General features: G+C 46.6%; 1 protein-coding gene across 2 annotated transcripts in view; it reads right to left on the bottom strand.

Moving 5' to 3' along the window:
• Positions 1 to 23019, bottom strand: part of TPD52 (tumor protein D52) — a 472585-nt gene that overhangs the window by 406977 nt on the left and 42589 nt on the right. For both annotated transcript variants that reach the window (XM_069621248.1, XM_069621249.1), the window contains exon 2: positions 6155 to 6267. In XM_069621248.1, coding sequence (XP_069477349.1) covers positions 6155 to 6267 — 113 coding nt within the window. The remainder of the gene's footprint in view (positions 1 to 6154; positions 6268 to 23019) is intronic.

A 23019-nucleotide genomic window follows, 5' to 3' on the forward strand; every position in this document is an offset into this window, starting at 1 on the left:
TCTCTTCAAATGCAAATTGCTATTGTAGTTTTGATAAATTGTATATTTCAACGAGAAATTATTTCAAACTTTCCAATTTAGTGAGCATACCGGCAACGATTTGCAATGAAGTAGCAATAATTTACAAAGCTATATCTCTGAAACGGTAAAAGATATAAAAAATTCCTTTGATCAACTTTTCTCTTTTTTTGATCATGTTTAGCAAATGTTTCATAGAACCACCCTAAAAGCAGTTTCAGCTCAAAAACAAAATTAGTATCCGTAATCTTGGATTAATGACATCACACAGGCCCTCTGCCACAAAATCAGACAAAACACCTGGTAGTACATGATTGTATGCTGTGAAGGCATCCTGAGTCAGACACAGACAACAGGTTAAAGTGTTCTCAACAAAGTTTTATTTAACTTAAAAAGCAGGGTGGAGTCTAGGATAGACTACCTCTGGGCCTCACCGGCATCCTAGGCAAAACACAAAAGACAGATATCGGGTCCATATCATTGTCGGATCACGCCCCATTGTGGGCAGAGATAGCATTAACCCCATGGGCGTCCGGACTATGGAAATGGCGACTCCCAGAGGACATAATTAGAGATCCTGTAATGGGGAATAAAGTCCGAGAACAAATCACTGAATACCGTACAAATAATAACCACCCTGACATATCGATTGAAACACAATGGGAGGCTCTAAAGGCAGTAACCAGGGGACACCTAATTGCATTGAAGGCCCAAAAAGAAAAGCTCAACTATACGTGGGAGAAGGAGCTGGAGGTCAAAATTGGGAGCATTCAGGCAGAAATACTGCTGAAACCAACTATAAAGCTACAAAAAGCCCTGAGGCACGTCCAAGGACAGTTAGAAGGAATCCGCACTAAGAAGGCAGAAAGGCACCTGCTGAGGCTAAAACACTGGTACTACACTAAGGCTAACAGAGCAGATAAACTTCTAGCTAGACAACTTAAGGGGAAGCAACTAGATAGGACGATATTGGCCCTCCACGACGATAAAGGGAATAGAAAGACCCAAACAACCGAAATGGGGGAGATAATGGAGCGGTTCTACAGAACGTTGTACTCCACAGACCATCCCGATGAAAATCTCCAAAAAACATATCTGGAGGGGGTGGACCTTACAGTGCTATCCGCCACAGAAAAACTCACATTAGATAGGGACATAACGATTGAAGAGGTCAATAAGCCAAACAGGGACCTCCCCAGAAATAAGGCCCCGGGTCCTGATGGCTACACGGCGATATTCTATAAGGAATATGGAGACATACTTGCCCTGACCTTGACCAAATTATTTAATTCCTTCAAAGAAAAACACGACATCACCCCAACGATGAATGAGGCCAAGATGCTGGTGATACACAAACAGGGGAAATATCCCGAATCTCCGACCTCCTATAGACCAATAGCATTGATAAATTTAGACGCCAAGCTGTATACTAAAATCCTGGCCTACAGACTTACTCAAGTGCTTCCAAAACTGATCCATCGGATCCCGGACGACAAACACACGATAATATTAGGAGGGTCCTCCACATCGTGAAAAAAATAGGAATAACGGGCAAGCCTGCAGCAATACTAACTCTGGACGCAGAGGAAGCGTTTGACCGAGTAGAATGGTCCCTCTTATTCCACATACTGAGGAAAATGGGCATAGGAGAAACATTTATTAAAATGATAAGAGAATTACAAATCCCCCAGCATTAGAATAGCAGTGAATGGGTTCCTGTCCAATAAAATACAGATCGAGAGGGGGACGAAACAAAGTTGCCCACTATCCCCCCTATTATACGCAATTTTCCTGGAACCACTGCTAGCACGAATAAGAGACAACCAAAATATAAAGGGACTAGACATGGGAGGTATTACCCAGAAAACTGTGGCATATGCTGATGATATGTTGATAACGTTGGGAGATCCCGTAAACTCTCTCCCTATACTAGTGCAGGAGATAGACAATTATGGCTCTATATCCAGCCTCAAGATAAACAGACAGAAATCCGAAATACTGATACTGGCGGGAGACACAACCCGAATCCAATCGGTAGCAGGCGCCCTCCAACTAAAAATCGCTGCGACAGGGACCAAATACCTGGGTATCACCTTAACACATAAAATACAGCAATTATACTCCCAAACCTACCCAAACCTGTTGCAACAAGTCAAACGGGACATGGAAAGGTGGAACCCGTTATCGATATCATGGTGGGGGCGGATAACGGTCGTCAAGATGACCATCCTACCCAAACTCTTGTATCTATTTCAGGCCCCACCAATAAGACTCCAGAGGGCGTTCTTCAAATCCCTAACGAAAGCAGTCAAGGAATATATCTGGCAGGGGAAAACCCCTAGAGTCTCAAGCTCGGTCCTAACAGCCTCACAGAAAGAAGGGGGCTGCGCTCTACCCCACTTTAGAAGATACTATGAGGCAGCCCAACTATGGGTCCTGAAGGAATGGATTCCGGAAGAGTCCCAAAAACTGTGGGTTGCCCACGATAGGGCAGTGGCGAATACCCCGACAAGACACATGCTATGGGCAGGGAAGACATACAGACATCCCAATCTACGCATAAGCGAAATCATGCAGGCAGCATTGGAAATATGGGACGCAGCAACTAAGAAAGGTACACTAACCAAAGACCCAGCCCCATTCATGCATCTATTTAGAAACCCAGAATTCCCGCCAGGTCTACAGAATAAGGCATTCTAAAAGTGGGAGGAAGCAGGTTGCAATATGGTAGGGGACATGTATCAGGAACATCAAATAAGGACCTTTGAAGATTGCACAACCCTACTGCACCTGAAGGGAACGGATAGGTATAAATACGACCAACTGTACCATTGGCTAGACACACCGAGAATACGACAAGCAGCCACCAGAGAACTAACCCCATTTGAGCAATACATCATGTCAAACGACGGGTCAAAGAAGTTTGTATCAAATACATATAGTTTCATCAACTCCGCAGGAGAGAAGGTCACTTGACAATATATTAAGAGATGGGAAAAAATCCCTGAGAAGGACGATCCCAAGGGGGCAGTGGGAATACACGTGGGGGATGATATCTAAATTAACGAGAGCCATCCACTCAAAAGAAATGTGGATGAAAATTCTCCTACAATGGCACTACATGCCAGAAAGGCTCCACGGAATGTTCCGGGACTCCCCCAATGTATGCTGGAGGGCATGTGGAGGGGAAGGAAATTGGAGACACATTTGGTGGGAAAAGCTTCAACAATACTGGATGGATGTGAAAGACCACATGAGCTCAATGTTCCAGGGGGCTAGGACTCTGGGGGAGGAGGTGTGGCTTTGTGGGATTTGGAACCCAAAGGACAAAACCCTCTCCAAAACACAGAAAAGAAACTTCATGTGTCTTCTAATTGGGGTATGGTTGGAAATCGCCCAAAAATGGAAGCAAAGGTCCCCGCCCGCTGCAAAAGACTGGATACGAAGAGCATGGTACCATATAACAATGGAACATATGACATACAACTTACAAGGGAACTATCAGAAATTCAGGGAGGACTGGTCGGACACCTTGGAGTACCTACAAAGCGACTATATGGAACAGTGGTGCCCACATAAAATTAGAATTCTTGATATGTTCAGATAAGTCACTGAGTCTACAAACAGAAGCTAAATAGAAGGGTGGACATCCCGGGGGGAGGGGGAGAGGGGATAGAGGGTGTTATATTGATTGTTCATGTTGTAAAAATAATACAAATATTTAAAGGTCTAAATCAGGAAGTCCAAAGTAAAACTTCTGTCTGTGTCCAAAACCTATAATTGCACTCACAGCTAACGGCATACAATGAGTATGGATGTCAGCATCAAAAAGGAATAGTGTTCAGAGTAAAGTTCAGAGCTTCTTTTAGCTCTTTGGCTTATAATCAGCTTCCCTGCCCCAAGTTCAAAGTAGTTCATCAAGTACAAGTGTTCTCTTCACCAAGAGTTCAAATCTTCCAGCATTCAAACAACACTTGACTTCAATATCACAACAAGGGATTTGCACAACAGAAGCTTCTTTATAGGTGTCTTCAGTGGCCATTCCATTCAGGGGCACTCGGTCTAGACGCAGTTGTCGGACACCCATTACAGGTCATGCAACCAGTACCCTTCCCTGACTGCTTTTCCTTTAACATCAGTCCAGCGCTTCTCCTTAGCAGTGAGGTTTGCCTCAGGCACATGTTTCACACTTTCCTGACACTGTATAAGCGCTTGTTTAACCACCTTGCGCTTGTTACACCTTCTTATGTTTCCTTAGCTCTTGCCAATGCTTGTTTCCTTATAATACACAGTTCTTTGCACTTTCCTAGCTGTGGCCAATGTTGGATTTCTCAGATCATGCATCCAACTGTTTGTGCTCTCTTGGCTTTGCTAGCACTGGTGTCAGTTAATGCAGTTCATTATTTCAATGCAGTTCAAAACTTTCCTTACAGTAAGTTTCACAATCTTTCTTTCACTCCACTCAAGATGCCAAAGGGTTCCCAACGTGCTTTCATTTAGTTCACTATTTAAAATGCCTTGCTTTCATTTCGTTCGATATTCAAAATGTTTTTCATCTGCTTTAACTTGTTTTAATTTCGTTCGGTATTCAAAATGCCCTGCTTTCATTTAATTCAGTATTCAAAAGGCTTGATATTTGCTTTATTTCTATGACCGCCTGCCTGCCGCGCCCGGTGTTCCCCCTTTCTGGTTGCACTCACCGGTTGTCTAATAGCTCCTTGCAAGGTCTTCCGCTGCCACAGGTTTTTGTCTCTCCATGGGGCCGCTCGCATCTTCTCCTGCCGGTCTTCTTGTGGTTCACGCACACCTAGTAGTGCTTTCTCCGCAAAGCAGGCCTCACACGACTGTTTCCCCGGTCCCGCCGGCCTCCTTCTCACGGCTTGCCACCGGCATCTAGATTCTTGTGCCTTTGATTCACGCTGCCTATGCTATGCACGGTTTCACAGGTCTCGAGCACTCCTCCTGCCACAACGCCACACCAGAGAGATCTGCCTGCACCCAGCAGTTCGTCAGCGTTCTCCCTCAACTGAATGTGCTCCCACAGCTGACTCAATTTTTTCATGCTTCCCGCTTTTAAAACGCCTGCCTCCATTATCATTACAAAAAGAACTAGACCGTACACCAGCAAAGCGATAGTCCTGCTTTGCTCTTGTCCTCCTCCTCGTCCAAGTATTTGGCTAGGGTTGATAGGTGTTCGTTTTCATAAAAGGAGCATGTGTTGGTCTGGTTGTCCTCTTCTTCGTCCCAGTACCATAGTGATGCAATTTGGGGAATATTTTATGGGAATCACAGGGAAAGTGCTGACAAAAGCATATGAAGGCATGAGGGACGGAGGGTTCATGGTGAAAGGGAAATGGGGATATCATGTCTCACTAAGGAAGTTCGCTTCGGACTCAACAAGTCTCCTCCACCGAGGTGATCCTCTATTGCATATGCACCCCCAGGGTCGGGATTACAAAAGCAATGGCCTTTCCTTGGCCACATGAGAAGAGGATAACAAGAGAAAATAAGTGAGGTTGCATTCCTCACATTGCTTCATTATCAATGCATCCCCAGTAGGCATACCTTCCCTTCATTCAAAATCCCACGGACTAGGTTACTGTAACAGATGCCCCTCAACTATTAAATTCAATTGTTTGATAAGAATCAAGGACCCATGGCCATGAAGGTGTTGGTTAGACCTGGAAATATATATCATGTATTAATTGGTATCTTATCCACATGAATGAATGGTTAATTTGGACAAGATACTGAATTTAACAAGTCTTGGGGGTTTATCATGGAGAAAATAGGCATTCAAGGTGTTATGTTGATGTCTTTTCTATTATATGTTAATGTGTTATCTGATTCCCATTCCTTGTTCTACTGATGGAATCCTAGCTATTGATGACATCAGAGCAATCCTGAGCTTTGTGTTAGAATGTTATTCTTTGAGTAGTCAGTCTACTTGTGCAGATGGTTGGGGGTCTCTACTACCCAGCTTATCCCTACAAGCAATAAACCATTTGTTCAACTTGTTGTGCCCAGTTTATTGCTTTACACAAGGTACTCCAAATGTTGTGGGGTGTAAAATAATGATTCAGTATTCAAAGACTATGTTAATACATCAACAGGTTAAATTTGCCACAGGTATTACCTTTTCTAATTCTTTTTTAAGCTCTTCTTGCTCTTCTTCGGTTAATGTTTCTGGGCAAGTTTCTTTATCAATCACATCTTCGGAAATTGACATTTTACTCGATCTTGGTGAACCTGGAAAATTAGGGCATATAATTTAGTTTGGTCTTGCAATGTGTGACAAACCAACCAAACAAAAAACAAAAACAATCACCACCACTACAAATTGAAAACTGCATTAATTGATCGTAAAATAACGGATCACACAGCTTTTTGCAATAGAGTCTAAAGGAAGCGTTTACGTTATCAAGGCAATTTTCTGGTTCAGTATCCATTTAGTGAGGACCGCCATGGCTGTTACTTCCACAGTGTATTGCAGCAGTTTGCATCAGTGCATGTATCAAAGTTTCAATAGTCACCATTGTGATGGTAAATGGAAAATTGCCATAATTGCCAAAAACCTCACAGATCAGTGCCAGAAATCCCATGTAACTCCAGCATACTCTAATACGTCCTATATTATAATGACCACTTGAATCATAGTCCTCCTGAAAGCTTAAAACACTCTTTCTCGCAGCATCCCATCATATACAAATGTCCCTTGTCCTAAAATAAGGAAACGAGAGCCATGAAAGTCAAAGGGATAGTCTCCCAAAGTAGAGGAGTACTCTGGAAAGCAAAGAGTGTGTCGGGAGTGCATCCCGCGTCAAGGTAGTGATACGAAAATCATGAATCTCAAAAGTGCCTCGTGAGTCAACTCCCTCATCACAGTGGGAAACTCAACACATGTGAAAGATACCAAAAGGACCAAGGGCTGTCAGGGAGCAATGTTCTCAAAAGTTAAGTAATTAAAAGTCCTAACAAAGGGCCAGCACCAAGAGAAGAGATGATAAAGCCTTAACTCTGTTGTTTGCAAATCCTTGGGAGAAAGAAAAGAGACTTCTAAATAACTGTACAAAGGACTATTCAGGAACAGTCTTCAAAACTCTTCCAATCTTCCAAATACACCAGGGGAAGGGAGTTATTCTCCTGATCTAAGAGAATTTGGCAAATCAGATCCTATTGCAAGAGACTGCTAAGTCAGCCTGAGGCTGTACTGTTTCACCAGTAGAAGAGAGCCATTCTCATGGTGGTTTTGATAAGAAGTTCATCTAACCTTTGTTAGGAAAGATTCCCATTTATGGGTAATTTTCCCTCCAGTTGTGTACCCCCCAACATGTTGCTGTGTCTGACAAGCCTAGCCTGACTTTTGTAAGTGGAGCACAGCCTTTTCCTGCACTCTGCTGGGTTTTTGCTCACTTTGTTATGGGGAAACTGACATGCCCTTAAAGACAGTCAGTACTGGGAGACTTTGTTTCCCTTAGTTATTTCCAATGTTGCAACCTTTCTGCAACATGTTAACCAGTGCACAAAGTACCTTACAGTACAGTGCTCTCGGGTCTTCCTTTAGTTTTCAAAGGCCCTAGACTCCCTCAAAGGATTTTTTGGTACAAGTGCAGATGTGGACAGGGCTGGTGGCAGCTTATCTTTTCGCATATTTTTTAACCTTTCTTGCCATGCAAACCGCGTTTACCGTTGTTGCCACAGGAAGGTGGCCTGGGTCCAAAATGGCCATGCCACGAGGTTCTTTGTCCTGTCCTTTGGCCATCTTGTCCCTTTGCCTTCCCCAGGTCAAGCAGACCCGGGACAGTCCTTATTTGGTCATGCATTTTCCCGTGAAAAGCCAAGCTTTCACGGGCTTCTGCCTGCCTTATGTGTGTGCTTCCAGGATGTGGGCTGGACTGTCTAGTTCCGATACACATCCTGGGTGCCAGAGATTCTGGTGCGCTGGGAATGACTGCGACCACTGTGGTCCGTGATTGGTCCACGTCTGGCATGCCTGTATGTGAGCAGATCTTCCATTGGGTCCTCTTTGTTTTGGCGCGAAGGAGATTCTGGATAAGAGAAGGCTCCAAACACCCATGCCAGGTCGATCTCCTGAGTGCTCAATGAACCTTGGATAGGAGCCAAGTCTCCTAAAACTACAAAGCAGAGTCAAGGAACCGCTGGTGACCCGCTGGAAGGTTGGGCACCCAGAGGCCACTGTTGTCCCGCAGGACCCCTCTCTTTTCTGATTGAACAGAAGGTCTGCAAAGGCTCTTCGACTCATTGGAATAGTGGGATCAACTATTCTCGACACCTCTAACTTAACGGAAACCATACCTCTGGAACCGCCGCCATCTCAAGTAAACACTTGAGACTCTGCAGATTGCTAGCTCTGTGTTCACTTCACTCTCACTCTGAATTCCATACACTTGGCATTCCCAGGTCTGGAATATAGAGAGAGCGTCAGAACCAGACTACACGCGGTCGCTGTGACCCCTTAACCTGGGTGACGAACACTGTGGGTGTGCTGCTGCTGTGCCCCCTTTTGCCCTGAGACGTTCTGCAGTGAAACCAAGTCGATCCCTTCAACAGGAGAGGAGAAATCGTCACTGTCCCACCATGGAATCATCCCTGGAACTCAGCTGCAGCATTTGAACCCGCAACCGAAGTGGAATTGACTGGCGAAGTTTGGTCTGGAGTGCACCTTGGGTCGGTGAGTACTTGCAACCCTTACCGGTGGCCCCTAGTGCATCCATCTATTTTTATGCACGAGTGTCCCTTAGGGGCCACTCTTCCTTTCTCAAGGTAGTCTTTGCTACCAACCTATTCCCATCTCTTGGAACCTGTTCTGCCCTCTTGGGGAGACCCTCCTTGAATAGTGGGAACTTATTCTGCAATACCTCACCCACCTTCCTGAGCTGCTACAGCCCCTGCAAGAGACCCCGTTTTGCCTATACCGCACGATTGCGTGCACCAGAACCAAACTGTACATTTGGGCGCAAGGCTACACTCTGCTTAGGGCTTGGACTGCCTCTCAGTTAGGGTTGATAAAGTGAAGGACTACCTAAACGTATTGACACTGTATGATCCATTTCTTTACAGTTTGTGGACCCCTTAGTGTGTGCCATCTCTTTTAGGACTAGTTACTGTATATAGATATATATTGTATAATAGTGTTGTATTGGTTTGATTGTTACTACTGTGTTTTACTTCTGTGTTTGATTTAGAAGGCCTCTAATAAATGTATATGTATTTTTGATGTATACACCTGTCCTTTACTTTGTGTGCTCATTGTGGCCTTTCGATCACCTTCACCTCTCCTGACACCTAGTCTTGACCACCGCCAATGCTACCTTGATTGGTCTGGCTTTTCCAGAAAGTTACCCTGTTCCAGGAAACTAGGCTGGCCTTCTGAACCTCTGCCCACCAGGTCAGAGTTCAGAAATCCATTTTAACAACCTTTTATTTTTTATTTTTAAACTTTCTTTATTTGTCTTGACATCACACCAGAAACCAACAAGGCGCCACATGGCACCAGCAATGAGTCAATGGAACTAGCAACATACATCATGAGCAACACATCATGCATCAATTACACTATACAGAAGATGAGGCAGCAGACTGGACATTAACAACTGTATCAGGGGAGGAACATCATTTATGAGGAGCCCCTAGGGGAGGACACAACAGAGTTCGTGGGTGAGGCCATGGCAGCCATATAGTCCCGAAACTTCCGCCAGATGTCTCTTATCCTCGAGTGTGAGTGCTGCATTGCATTCCAAGATTCCTCAATATCATGAACCCATGTGATTGACCTGAGCCACTGTGCATAGGTAGGGGCCCTAGGACGGAGCCAGCATAATAGTATACAGCGGAATGCCAACAGCATGCCCAGACCTGCAAGTTTCTTAGAGTCACGGGGAAGCTTTGGAAGATCATGAAACAGGCAATGTAATGGGGTGGGGGCTATAATGTGTTCCAAGATATCTGATAGTGTGGAACAGACGTCTAACCAGAACTGGGTAAGACGAGGGCAGTGCCATAACATATGAATGTAGATGGCTCGATCCATGCCACACCTGGGGCAGCTGGGAGGAACGGTGCTGAACATGCAATGTAGCCTTACTGGTGTATGATGGTATCTGTGTAGCACCTTGAATTGTATTAAATTAAATTTAGTGTTATAGGATACATTGTGGGTGCGACCACACATTCTGGACCATCTCTCGTCAGTGAGTTCAACTCCAAGATCCTTTTCCCATGCGTGTCTCAACCCTGTAAAGGGGGGCTGCCCTATTCTGTAGTAAAAAGTACAGCCTTGACACCTTGCCCCCAAAGAAGAGGTAGGAGCAGAGTTCTGCCACTATAGGCTCATCTGGGGGCAAGGCGGGGAAATCAAGGAATTTGGATTTTAGATTCTTCCGTAATGAGGAATATTGAAGGTCGGCGTCTAAGAGGTGGGGGGAGATCCAGCCACTGCCCAGTGAGATGCGACTGATTGTGGGATATGCGGGACATCGGGAAGAAAGTTCCATAACGGCAGGGCTCCGTGAAATGGGCGAGTCGTGCCGAGTTTGGACAATTTCAAGGACGTGGCAGCAACCGGGTCCGCGGAGTCTGGGTCCGGGGATGCTGGTTTGAGGATCAGGGAACCTATCACACGGTCCGAGACCGCTAGTTTTTCCAGCCGAACATGTGGGGGGGGGGGGGGGGGGGTTGGATCAGTGGTATTAAACCAATACGACGCAAACTGCGATTGGGCTACTATCCAGTATCTGATGAAATCTGGAGCGTTGAACCCACCCAGTTCCTTGGGAGTGGTCAATGTGGAGAGCTTAAGGCGGACAGCCCCCGAATGCCATAGAAAGGTGTTGCTTATCTGACGCAGCTTTCTGAAAAAAACATCCCCAGGCCACACAGTGAGGTTAGTGAAACGGTACAGGAGTTGGGGTAATACCACCATTTTAAAGTATTCCAATCCTGCCTGCTAGTGAAATGGGGAGTTTGGACGAGCTGGAAGCCCTCACCGCAAGGCTAGTTAAGTAGGTCTGATAATTATCCTTGTGAAGCTTGACCACGTGTCGGGAAACCACCACCCCCAGGTAGGTGATGCTGGATGGCGACCAGTTGAAACCACATAAGTCTGAAGGGGGTTGCGTGGAATCCGTAAGTGGGAATAAAGTGGACTTTGTGCAATTTATTTTAAGGCCAGATATGTCCCCAAAGCGAGCCACATCCGCTAGCATGGGGGCGAGATTAGAGTCGGGAGACCGGATGTAGAGAAGAGCGTCATTCGCATACAAGGAAATCACATTGGATTGGCCGGCTGCGTGCAGGCCCCTATGTGAGTGTGATGGCGTACCATGTCCGCAAAGGGTTCCATAGCAATAGCGAATATAAGGGGGGAGAAGGGGCAACCCTGTTGTGTGCCTCTGCATATCTGGAAGGGAGCAGAGCATCTGTCCTCGGTGCAAACCCTGGCCGACGGGGCAGTGTAAAGCAGCCTGACCCACGCGCGGAAGTTGGGGCCGAACCCCCACCTCTCGAGGACTCGCCATAGATACCTCCACGAGACTGAGTCGAATGCCTTCTGCATGTCTAGGGTGGCTGCAACCGCCTGTGTAGTCAGACTGATTCTGATGATTACATTGAAGAGCCTCCTCAAATTCAGGGATGTAGATCTGCCCGGGACAAATCCCGCCTGGTCGGGGTGAATAATGTGTGCCATATGTGGAGCTAGGCGGTTGGCCAGCAGTTTAGCATATATTTTAACATCGCTGTTAATCAGTGACAGCGGTCGGTATGAGCCGCACTGAGTAGGGGGCTTACCCGGCTTGAGGAGCACTGTTATCAGTGCCTCCCGGAGAGATGGAGGGAGTATACCCTTTTCACACGATTCCTCCCACAAGGCCAACAGCTGTGGAATCAGGATTGACTTATATCGTTTATAAAAATCCATGGGGAGCCCGTCGGGGCCAGGAGCCTTCCCTGATGCCAACGATGCAATGGCCTCGTCAAGTCCTTCAGAGGTAAACGGTCTCTCCAGGAGTAGGCTGGTTTCAGTGGACAGTACTGATAGGGGGAGGGCCTCCAAGTAGGAATCAATTTCCGGGGCCTAGGGACCATCGGCAGCAGAGTACAAGGAGGTGTAGAATAGCTGAAACTGGGAGTTGATGTCCTGGGGGGAGGTGGCGAGCGAGCCATCGGGTCTCACTATTGCAGGGATATGGTGGGCACCGAACTCCAGGCACAATAGCCTGGCTAGCATACGACCTGGGCGTTCGCCCTCCCCGCATTTCCTCACCGCCTGGGGGAGTCTAGGAATTTAACCTCTCGCTGGGCAAGGTCGCGAAACCTGTCCAGCTCGGAACCCAGTGCAGCCAGAGTAGCTGGGGAGTGGTCGTGAGCATATTGGGACTCAAGGAGAGCCAGGGCCGATTCGCTGGCAGCCATGTCTGAACGGATTTCTTTAAGGATGCCACAGCACTTGGATATGGCCATCCCCCTCACGTACGCTTTGAACGACTCCCACAGGACAGCACGCAACATTACTGAGTCTGTATTGATCTCAAAGAATTCCTCGATGGAGGATTCGAGTTCGACTGCAAAGGCCCGGTCGAGAAGCGCATATGGTCCCAGCCTCCACGGCCTGGCTTTTTCGGCATCCTGACCCCAGTTTAGGGAAATGAGTACCAGTGAATGGTCCGAAATCGTCCTAGGAAGGATATCCAAGTGAGACAAGGATCTGACCAGTGTGTCCGTTATTAGCCATCTGTCTATCCTGGAATGGGAATCGTGAAACGAAGAATAGAATGAGAATGTGCGGGAATCAGGGTACATTAGGCGCCATACATCCACAAGTGCCAGCCGGGGGAGGGATGTAAGGATAGTGTAGGCTGCCTTGGAAAGTTGGCGAGGTCTGGTGCCTGACCTATCTAGGGTGACATCTAGTATGGTATTGAAATTGCCCCCCCATAATATTGGAAGTAGGGGGTAGCTTCAAGGAGGGCAGCTAAGTGTAGGTAGAATTCAGGGTTGTCGATATTAGGACCATATATATATTCAGGATGGCTATCTCTTGGTGGAGCAGTGTGCCCGTGATCAATACGTATCTGCCCAGAGGATCGATATGCGAGTGGTGGCATGTGAATTTCAGGCTCTTATGTATCAAAGTAAGGGTGCCACGGCTTTGTGTAGAATAGTTAGTATAGTACCTCTGGGGCCCCCATTACCTCGCAAACCGCTCACACTGCTCCGAACGAGCATGGGTTTCCTGTAAACATAGAATTTACACCCCATGACGTTCAGCATGCAGCTGTACCCGTCTCATCTTTCTATGATTGCCTAACCCCCGAATATTCCAGCTCATGAAGGTCAGGTCAGTGTTAGCCAAACTCGCGCGAGTACTGCTTGTATTCCTGCCACGGGGGCGCCAGCCACAGGGAGCTAGTGGATCCGGCAGTGCGCGGAGCCCCGTTTGTGTACTCAAAAAGCATTACCTCGGCGCATGGGGCGCCTCTAGTGGTCGTCAACCATAACGTCCCCTCCCCCTTCCCCCACAAACATCCCTCCCCCAATCGGAGGGACAAGACCCAAACCAACCCATATCAACCAGGAACTTCTAGGCATCAACGCATGGGAGACTGTTAGCTCCCGGGCAGTGGCGCACCGGACTGGGGAGAGCGTGAGGAGAGTATGCAATCTAATAATATTAACCATAGTGTTCGAGGCATGTACAGGTAATAGAGGGGGCCATGGTCCATGGGAAATGAAACCAGTGAGCAGGAGGGAAACAGCCACAGGTCCCATTATACCATCTGGGGAGCAGAATATGGAGTCTGAGTGGTAAGGGCGGGACAGGAGTACAAGGACCCAGCCTCGGGGGTCTAGTGGTAGCCATAGAGTAGTCCCCCAAGATGGGGTCTTGTCAGGGAGTAATGCCTCTGGGAGCCATGAGTCAGCGTGGCACACAAGGCCACAATTGCATAGGATAAAAGGAGCAACGTGAACAAACGAGCAACCAATGAACTTCAACGATAGGGTGCCATCATAGGGGGAGTGTCCTAGGCACAGCAGTATGTAGAGTAGGTATACATCACAGCTAGGGAATAAGTGGCCCAGCCCGGGGTGTGTTCGTCAATAAATTTGGAGGCCTCCTCTGGGATGGTGAAAAAGAACGTTTGGTTGGAGTGTTCGATTCTCAGCTTTGTGGGAAAAAGCATAGAGTATTTAACTCCTAAGTCCCGGAGTCTCCTTTTTATAGCTATAAAGGTTTTACGCTCCTGTTGCACATCCACGGAAAAGTCTGGATATAGATGTATCCTCGCCCCCACGAGGAGCAGCTCCCCCTTTCTCTGGCCGCCCGTAAGAGGGCATCCCGATCACGAAAATTCAGGATCCTGGCAATGATGGGGCAGGGAGGTGCGCCAGGTCTGGGTTTCGCGGTTAGGGAGCGATGTGCCCTTTCCACCGCAAATTGTACTGACAGTTTAGGGTGATCCAGCAGTGTTAAAAAAGTTTGTTCCACATATTCCTCCATGGGCTCACCAATGTAGTCCTCGGGTATGCCTACAATGCAGAGGTTATTTCGCCTGGAGCGGGATTCAAGATCGTCATTTTTCCTCTCCACTGCCAGGACCAGACTGGTGAGAGTGGTAACCGCCGCGCAGAGGGAGCCCAGGTCAAACCTCAGTAGTGCCAACCCTTGTTTCGATTTCAGCGACCCGGCTATCTGTTCTCTCGATATGAGCCTTTATCGACGAGATGGTAACATTCATATCGTCTAATTTGGTATGAAGCGTGGTGAAACCTTTGTGCATGTACTCCAGCATTTTTTGCGAGTCATCTGGGGGTGAGGATGTCGAGGCGGTGGGCGATTCCTCTGGAGGATCAGTCGGCGGTCTGGAGGGTGTCTTAGTGAACATATTCAGTGAGCTTTGCTTCCTCCTGGCTCCCGCTCCCTTGGTCATGATAGCAATTCGAGATTAATTCGCCGGCGCCCCGAAGGTGCCAGCTGTCGGGTATGGCAGGTTTCCCTTCGGATGCAGCTCAGGATGAACCCCTCTGGGTAGGCAAGGACCACCGGAGGCCTGTCCCGCGGCGACGCAGCAGACCACTGTTATTCTGTGCTGGTGCGGGAGGATATGGCCGGAGCGGCAATGGCAGAGGCCACGAGAAGTAGGCTAATAAGAGACAGGGAAAGATCTTCACAGTCACTGTGGGCCGCTCCTGGAAGCAAGGGGTGGCCTAGACCCAGCCAGGAGCGTGTAAATCTGCAGAGCAGCGGCGTTCCCTGAGCTTTACTGAACTCCTGCAAGTGATTCCCTGGGTGGTCTGGTAATCAATCCCAGATTCAGCCAGCCGTTCACTTCGCATGGGGGGGGGGACGTACTGTAGAGAGGTCCACGTGTATGCCTCCTGGCCAAAATTTGAAATCCCCAGCAGGGCACGGATGATCAGAGTGCAGGTAGCAGGGAGCGATGATGGCGCGTATTGTGAGCCGGGTCGAGTCCAGAAACCACTGTCAGGCTATAGGTATTCCCCCAAGCATTCAACCACACGGATGCGCGGTACCGGGTCGGCCGCAGTCAAACCGGGGGGGGAGCCAATGGAGAGGGCCACTCAACCCCCCTGCCCCTCGCCCCCTCCCCGGCAACCAGCCTGCGGAGGAGTGGCAGGATTGAAGATGCTGTGCGGGTAGGCCCAGGGCCGCAGACGGTGGGCCAGCCGCGTCGTTAATCACTCAGCAAAGGCATCGCTGGTGTCACCGGAGGTCGCATCCGCAGTAGGTATGGTAGGCCAACGGGGCGAGGCAGCCGTCGGGGGGGGAGGAAGAAAAGAGTCCGGTACGCATGCCCCACCCCGCAGCAGGCCGCAACGCTGCGCCCTCAAGTGGCCGGGAGGGCCGCAGTCCACAGAGCGGCAGACGGGTGATCGAGCAGAAAGAGTCCCAGCAGGGTCCGGGTGGCCACAGCTCGGCGCCGAGGACGTGGTTCTCCATGACACTTTCCCGGGCCACAGACGATAGGATTATAGGGATGCGCCGTCGATTTCAAGCGGATGCAGTGGGATTGCGGGCCTGAACGTAAAGGTTCTTTGCTCTCCCCGTCCGGAGCTCAACACCTAGACGGCCATCTTGCTTCGGCGCAACAGCGCCCCCTCCATTTTAACAACCTTTAAAATATATTTCTTAGTGGCAGGGATAGAGTGGTTGGTTTTGGACATGGGACGGTATATTGGTTGTTCACTTATATCCTGACAAGGACCTGAGTTATTTGTGTTGAGGTAGGGAAGACCCCACTAGAATTAGGCAAAGGCATGTTCTTTTCTTTAATTTTAATAAAAGTCTGTAGCCAAAATGATACCACAGCCTCCTTACTCCATCTCGTGATACATCCTTGTTAGGTTTAAGCATCATAGTGGCGCTATGTGAGTCAGGTGGAAGTGCCTTTGAAGGTGGTTTTCTCGTCAGTTGCTTTAGTTAGTTAGTTTCATGAGTACTTCTTCCCATTGCATCAGCACTTCTTGTCTTGTCTGTGCGCGTTTGTTAAGATGGATTTCTAGGCCACTTTGAGGAGCCAGGAATGAGACGCGACCACAGAGAGCTAATGATTGTGATCTCAGACCTCTATTAAATCAAAAAGGAGTTGGAAAATGCCTCACTAACTGTGAGGGGCCAGAAATGCGAGACGGACCCAGAGGTAAAGTTTTCTCAAAGTTTGCCATTTTTTCAAAATAAAGTTTCCAATACCTAATAAAGAGATCGCTGCCTAGCAAACTAAAACTAAAGAAAAATGGCCTTGTGTCCAAAATATTTCTGACCCTCATAATAGTACATACAATACAATTATACAAGGAAAATATGGTTAACTTTAGTTCAACAAAACAGTTTTGTAATTAAAAATGTTCTTGAAAGCACTCCTTGCGACCAAGGTTGTATTTCCTTCCCTTGGATCAATTCAGGAATACTTTGATTACAGTTCTGATTCAAAAAAGGTCTGTTCAAGGTTTGAGGAAGCATGGTATCAAACAGTAAGACAGACACAAGGGACCACAGTTCAAGGGTGTTTATTGAACGTCAATTGGGTTTGAAAAACGCCTATCTAATCCTAAATCTAAAGATGGAGCAAGCTACAACCATCAAACAATAATAACGCAGTCCTAGTTGAGCCTGTCAAAATAAAAGGGCCTATTCTAATACACCTATTGCCAAACCTTACCTCTAAGTACAAATAGTGTGGGAAAGAATGTTATGCAAAAGAAAAGTGTTCAAGAAATGATAGGTCAGGACATCTGAGCCGTTAGCTCCCCTTCCTCACATCTTCAGCACGGGACAAGGTGGCACACTCAAGTTTAGCACACTCTGATTTCTTTACACAAGTATGCAGTTCAAAACCTCAGCATCAGGGCCTTCTGTGTCAAAGTCTCTTTGCCATTCAAAGTCTCTTATTTCAGAGGGCCTGATGTGACAAACAAATATTAAAGTTCCTTCCTTCTTAGGTTTTCACATGTACACAATTTCTCAGGTGATTCATGATTCACCTCGGGTCCCCCTCTGCCGGGCTCAGACCCACTTTAAGACAAAACCTCCAATTAGTCTCCCTCTGCCGGGCTCGTACCAATGTATGTACTTTCCAAACTTTCTTTACTTTATCAAAATCAAAGACTTTCAACTGTGCACAGGATTTTGCTCGACACGTGGCAGGACCATTTTGATTTACAATTCTTTGTAGATATATAACTCTTTCAACTTTCACTTCTGCCACTTCTCAGCTGCATACCTTACAGAGACCTCTGATTGAGCACCCACCCGGTGCCGGACCACTTAGTCAGAGGTATCATATCTTAGTTTCAAAGTTCAATCACTCATCAGCAATTCTTTTATCCACACATTTTTAACAATGCTTGTTCCATACAATGTTGCTGCTTGCAACCTTGGTTACAACACATACCCGGCTTATATCGGTCTCCCCAACTCACCTACTGTGTTGATTTCACTTATGCTTTTTTGTTCTTGGAGCGAAGGATGGTACCACGGCGGCTGGAGATTCTCCCCGCCTTGATTATCGATGCGGGAGAGCCCCAGGTATCTCTGACACACAATGTAGGATTCTTCAGCCCGGTTTCCTGGCCTTATGTTTTCTAATCTCGAGAACTCTTGGAAAGTAATGGTTCTTTGTAAGAGAGTTCAAGGGAACTTCCCTCCTTGCGATCCCCTTCTGTTTTGCAGTCTTTCGTCTCTCATTCAGTTGCCGTCTCGAAACTGCGTTTCCTTGCTCAGAGTGTGCTCTCGTGCTCCGACTTTTATCCGTGTGGGGAAGCTTAATGGTAGTCAGGTGTGTGTGAGGGTCAGCAATTGCCTGACCTCGCCTGACCATTGTATTGGGACACGCCAGGTATACTGCTCGTTTGTTAGTCTGTTTTCTCCCATAGCAGGCTGTCCATGTGAAAGTGTTTGTGTTGTAAAGGGGGCGTGGAGTAGAGTTCCTCGATATCCTACCTGGCAGGATGAGTAAAGGTGTTACAGGGAAGGGGATACCGCATCTCACCATCCGGTGTCCCACTCCCAATCCTCGAAGACCTCTCACCCAGGTGATCCTCCTGCACTGGTCCACCCCCATAGAACTGGATCCAAAAGCGATTGCCGTGTCCTGGCCATCTGGATGACAGATCCCCGGGGACTAGTGGGTGAGACTCCTTCTGGTTTCTCAGAAAGGTAAGAGAAAAGTATTTTTCAACCATTCTGTCTTTCTTGGAGATACAACAAATGTCCTTTCCACCACAATTGGTTGATAATTCAAAACAAATCAATGCCTTCCACAATATTCCTCTTGAAAGGATGATTAACTTTCTTTCAAAAACCATACGTTCAAAACCAATGCAATTGTTCTGTTACCATCTACCACTTTCTTGTCTGTCTCGGGAGGATAGCCCAGGGGCAACATTGTCACCTTGGAAGCAAGAAGATGCAGAGCAACACAGGTTTGATTCCTGGGTCCAGCACTTAGAAACCTCTGGGTATCGCAGAGGGATGCTGGAGACGGCGGCACACAAGGAGGTGTGCCGCCCACAGGTAAGTAAGGGGACAGGGTAAATGCTATAGTCTGAAATGTTCTGGGGAGAGAAACTTTTTTTTTCTCCTTCGAACATTTCAGCTTCTGGAAAATCACTGTGAAGCCTTCAATCTCTCTCAATATTTCTTCTTCGAAACAAAAACCTTTTGTCAGGATAGCAAAAAGCAACTTGTCTCAGTGATGCTACTTCTTGTCAAAAATGATAAAGTACATGAATTCTCTTTATTCATCAATGGTTCTTTCCACACATCTTTTGTCACAAAGATATCAAACCACCATCGTCTTTCCTGGTCCACTCGCCTAACAGGAAGAAAACTCCTATAACAACTTCAAACTTGATGGCAATATTGATTTTAATATTTTCCACACTAGTCACTCTTGGAAGTAGATTGGACCAATAACTGCCTTTTCTTATACATCTTGCCATCTTATGCTCCAGTTTTCTCTAAACTGAGAACGGAATGCACAAGAATTAATCTCCTAGGGTCTCTCACAAACTTCTAGACAACATTTGGACTGATAGCAGTTTGGGTTACAAGCTTCCTCTAGTTGAGAGCCCAAAAAGGAAGAGTTGCGTCCTTATCACCTTAGTATGGTTTCACAATCACTTGGCTGTTGGCAATGCGAGATATAAGCATTCCCAAAATGGATATCTCTTAAAAGGGGATTTATGCCTTGGTTGCTTTATTAAGATTTTCTCACAACTTCTTGGCTGATGGTAATGCTGGTTATGAGCTTTTCCCAGTGGTTGTCTTAATATGGTTGTCTCGTAGCCTCTTGGCTGTGAGTAGATTTGGTTAGAGGCTTTCCCCACTGGTAGTTCTCCCAAAGTCATTTGAAAGCCTTTTAGCTGTGGGTAGTACTGGCTATCAGCTTTCCCCTCTTGTAGTTCCTTATGAGGGAGCTTTCGTCTTTGCCACTCAGCTTTGTTTTCTTTAACTATTTGGTATTCCGATAATAAGTTCTGCTTTGATTTGTCAGTTGTTTGGTATTCAAAATGATTGCATTGTGACAGCTTTCGTGTAAGAAGCATTCCCACTCTGCCAACTCACTGGTTCTATGGGCAGCTCCCTCTTGCTGTTAGGCTTTGCAGCGGTCCTTCAGTCTGCTTTTTCTCCCGCTTTTGCGAGTGTCAGGCAAGGTGCACGTCTGTCTTTGGGAGTGATAACAGCTCCGTTGATCTTCAGCGGCTTCACCGGTCTGCCACACACTGCTCTGGGTGCACGTCTCCTCCTTAGCTGGGCTTCTTCTTATTATGCCACTTCCCGCTGCACGCACTCTGCAGTTCTGCTAAATTTCACCATTTGTGGTGACTTCTATTGGCGGGCTGCTTTCTGTGGCTGCTCCTGAACCTCGGCATGGCCATTTGAAGCGTCTTGGCCTTCTTCCTCTGTTTCACCCGTTTTCCCCTTCATTCCACAGCTGTGCCTCATCTTGGGTTTTCAATATCCCACTCAGGTGCTTTGAGTGACAGCAACTGTACTGCATATTTGAATATTCACAATTTTGAGTCTCTATTGTCTCCAAGTTTCTCTTCCTCGTCTCAGTACTTTTAGCATTATGGGAACTGAAGTCCATAGAAGAATGTGTCACATAAGATTGTTGCATGTTATTTTTTATTACGTAAGATTGTTCTATGAACTGAGATTTATTAGAGTAAGGTGAGGTTGTGTAAAGAGTTTGGAATCCCATATTAGAGTGAGGATTTCTCGTTAAGGCAGAATTATGATAATTCAAGGTTTTCAACTTTAATTCCTGAACCATTGAGGCACACACTTTGTTCTGTTTAAATTACTTTTTATAACAGGTTCTTTGGGCATTGATATTAAGGGGACTAATACATTGATAGTATGCCATTAAGTATCTGGAAATTATTTCCGTTTCATCCTCACAAGAAAATGAATACTGCGTCTCTCCTAATGGAGTCATCACTTCCCTTTGATAGCCGCCTCCTCCTGTGTGATCCTTCCCCCTGATACCACCCTTGGTTAGGATCGGGTAGCGGCTCCCTTCCCTTGGCCACATGGAAGGAGACTTTAGGCTGGGGTTTGGTGATGACCCTAAGATTCATCACAAACCCTAATCTAGGGGGTATTTCCCTAACTCAAATGAAAACAAAGGTGTCTGCCCTTTGTCAAGGTGTCCAAAACAAAAATCTGTCCTGTGTCCGAAATCTTATCTTGTCCTTCACATGGAAAAACTAACTCTAAGATGCAAAGGGTATTGTCTCTGGTTTTCAAAGTGCACACATGTTTGAATCCAACACAAAAGGTATCAATCGAACCAAAGGTTCCAAATGGACAATGTTCAGAGGTCGAGGGAATTACTCCTTTCCCCAGATTCCTTTTTATCATTACGGAAATTTCAAACAAAGAATAACCAATTTTCTTGAAACTCCAAGAGGATAACTCCCTCCTCTGGTATGTTCACAGTTTTGGGGTAATGGCTACCTTCACCAGATTTCTCTTCACATTCAAGACAGTTAAAAATCCCAAGGGCATGTATCCTCCTTGGTATTCTCTTTTTACTATATTACAATTTGGGTGCAGATCCCAGACTTGCAGGTCACCTGGTATACTCCCCTGCTAGGCTCTTTTCCACTTTTACAACAATTCAAACCTTCAAGGGTACGGATATTCCTTTAGGTTAATCTCTTACTGTAACATATTACACGCACTTGACTTGCCTGGTGTACGCTCCGGCCAGGACTTCTGTACAGTCTTTCAAACACCTATCTTGCGGTTTCTTTCAAACACTTGACTTTGCCTGGTATACTTTCCTGCCAGGACCTTTATGCAATTACTTTCGAGGACTTAGCTTTGCCGTGTATACCCAACTGCCAAAACTTGAAATATTTGCACAATGTTGGCTTATAGAGCCTCGCTTGTAAATGTTTGTTTCAAAATGTGCTTCTTTTCTCACACATTGGGTCTCTGCCCCTTTTCCAAGGCTACTCATATTTACTTTGCTTTCTCTCCTGCGGTATGGGTTCAGCGAACCGTTCGTAACACGGTTCACAAATACGTTACTATTTTCACAGGTTTCACTTTGCGTCTCTCGTGTTACTTTTATGTAAAGGCATGCACTTTGTCAACCCGGTAACCCCTCCGTCATCCCTGGAAATTTAAGTGTCTCTCGTGTTTCTCCACTTCGGTTCCTTTCTGTTTGTTGGCTTGGCGTACATCCTGTTAGCCACTGCGCAGTCGCTCTGTCTCTCTCTACAGTGCCCGGTTTCCGTTGTCTCACATTCTTGGGTGGCAGTTTTCTGCATTCTGGCTTCTCTTTCCACTGCCTGTATTCGCCTTCACACCGCTTCTCACAGCGTGCTTCTTCTCAGCGTTCTGACTAATGTCAGAGCAGGTAACGGCACAACTAACCCTCTGCAGTTCTCTCAGCTGCATGTCAGCTTTGGCAGATTTAAGTTTCACAGGATGATTGAACAATTTCCAAAGCCTAGACCGCTGTGTTGGTTTCCCAGTCTTAGTCATCTTCATTGCTCCGTCCCTCTGTTTCGTCTCAGTTGTTACCATGCTGTTTCTTATGTGATGTTGGGGAACACTTGAAGTAGATCTAGTAAGTGGGTGAGGGAGTTTTTTACAATATGCCATCATCAGACCACACGTCCTTTGCGGGTTTCTTGAACACTTTTCCTTTTTTGCATACACTACTGTGCCACACCATTTTTTATTTAGGAGTAAGGATTGGCAATAGGTTTATTAGCATCGCCCCTTTTATTTTGACAGACTCGACTAGGACTGTGTTATTAATATTTGATGGTTGTAGCTTGCTCCCATCCTCAGATTTAGGTTTAGATAGGGGTTTAACCAACACCCTTGAACTGTGACTCATTTGTTTCGGTCTTCATTGATGATACCAAGCCTTTCATTACAGCAATCAATTCATTCTTTCAGGGTCCCTTTGTCTCAGTTTCAGCATCCCCTTCTTCCCT

Source organism: Ambystoma mexicanum, chromosome 5q (genome assembly GCF_040938575.1).
Source record: "Ambystoma mexicanum isolate Mex_15411 chromosome 5q, UKY_AmexF1_1, whole genome shotgun sequence".
NCBI classification, from domain to species: domain Eukaryota; kingdom Metazoa; phylum Chordata; class Amphibia; order Caudata; family Ambystomatidae; genus Ambystoma; species Ambystoma mexicanum.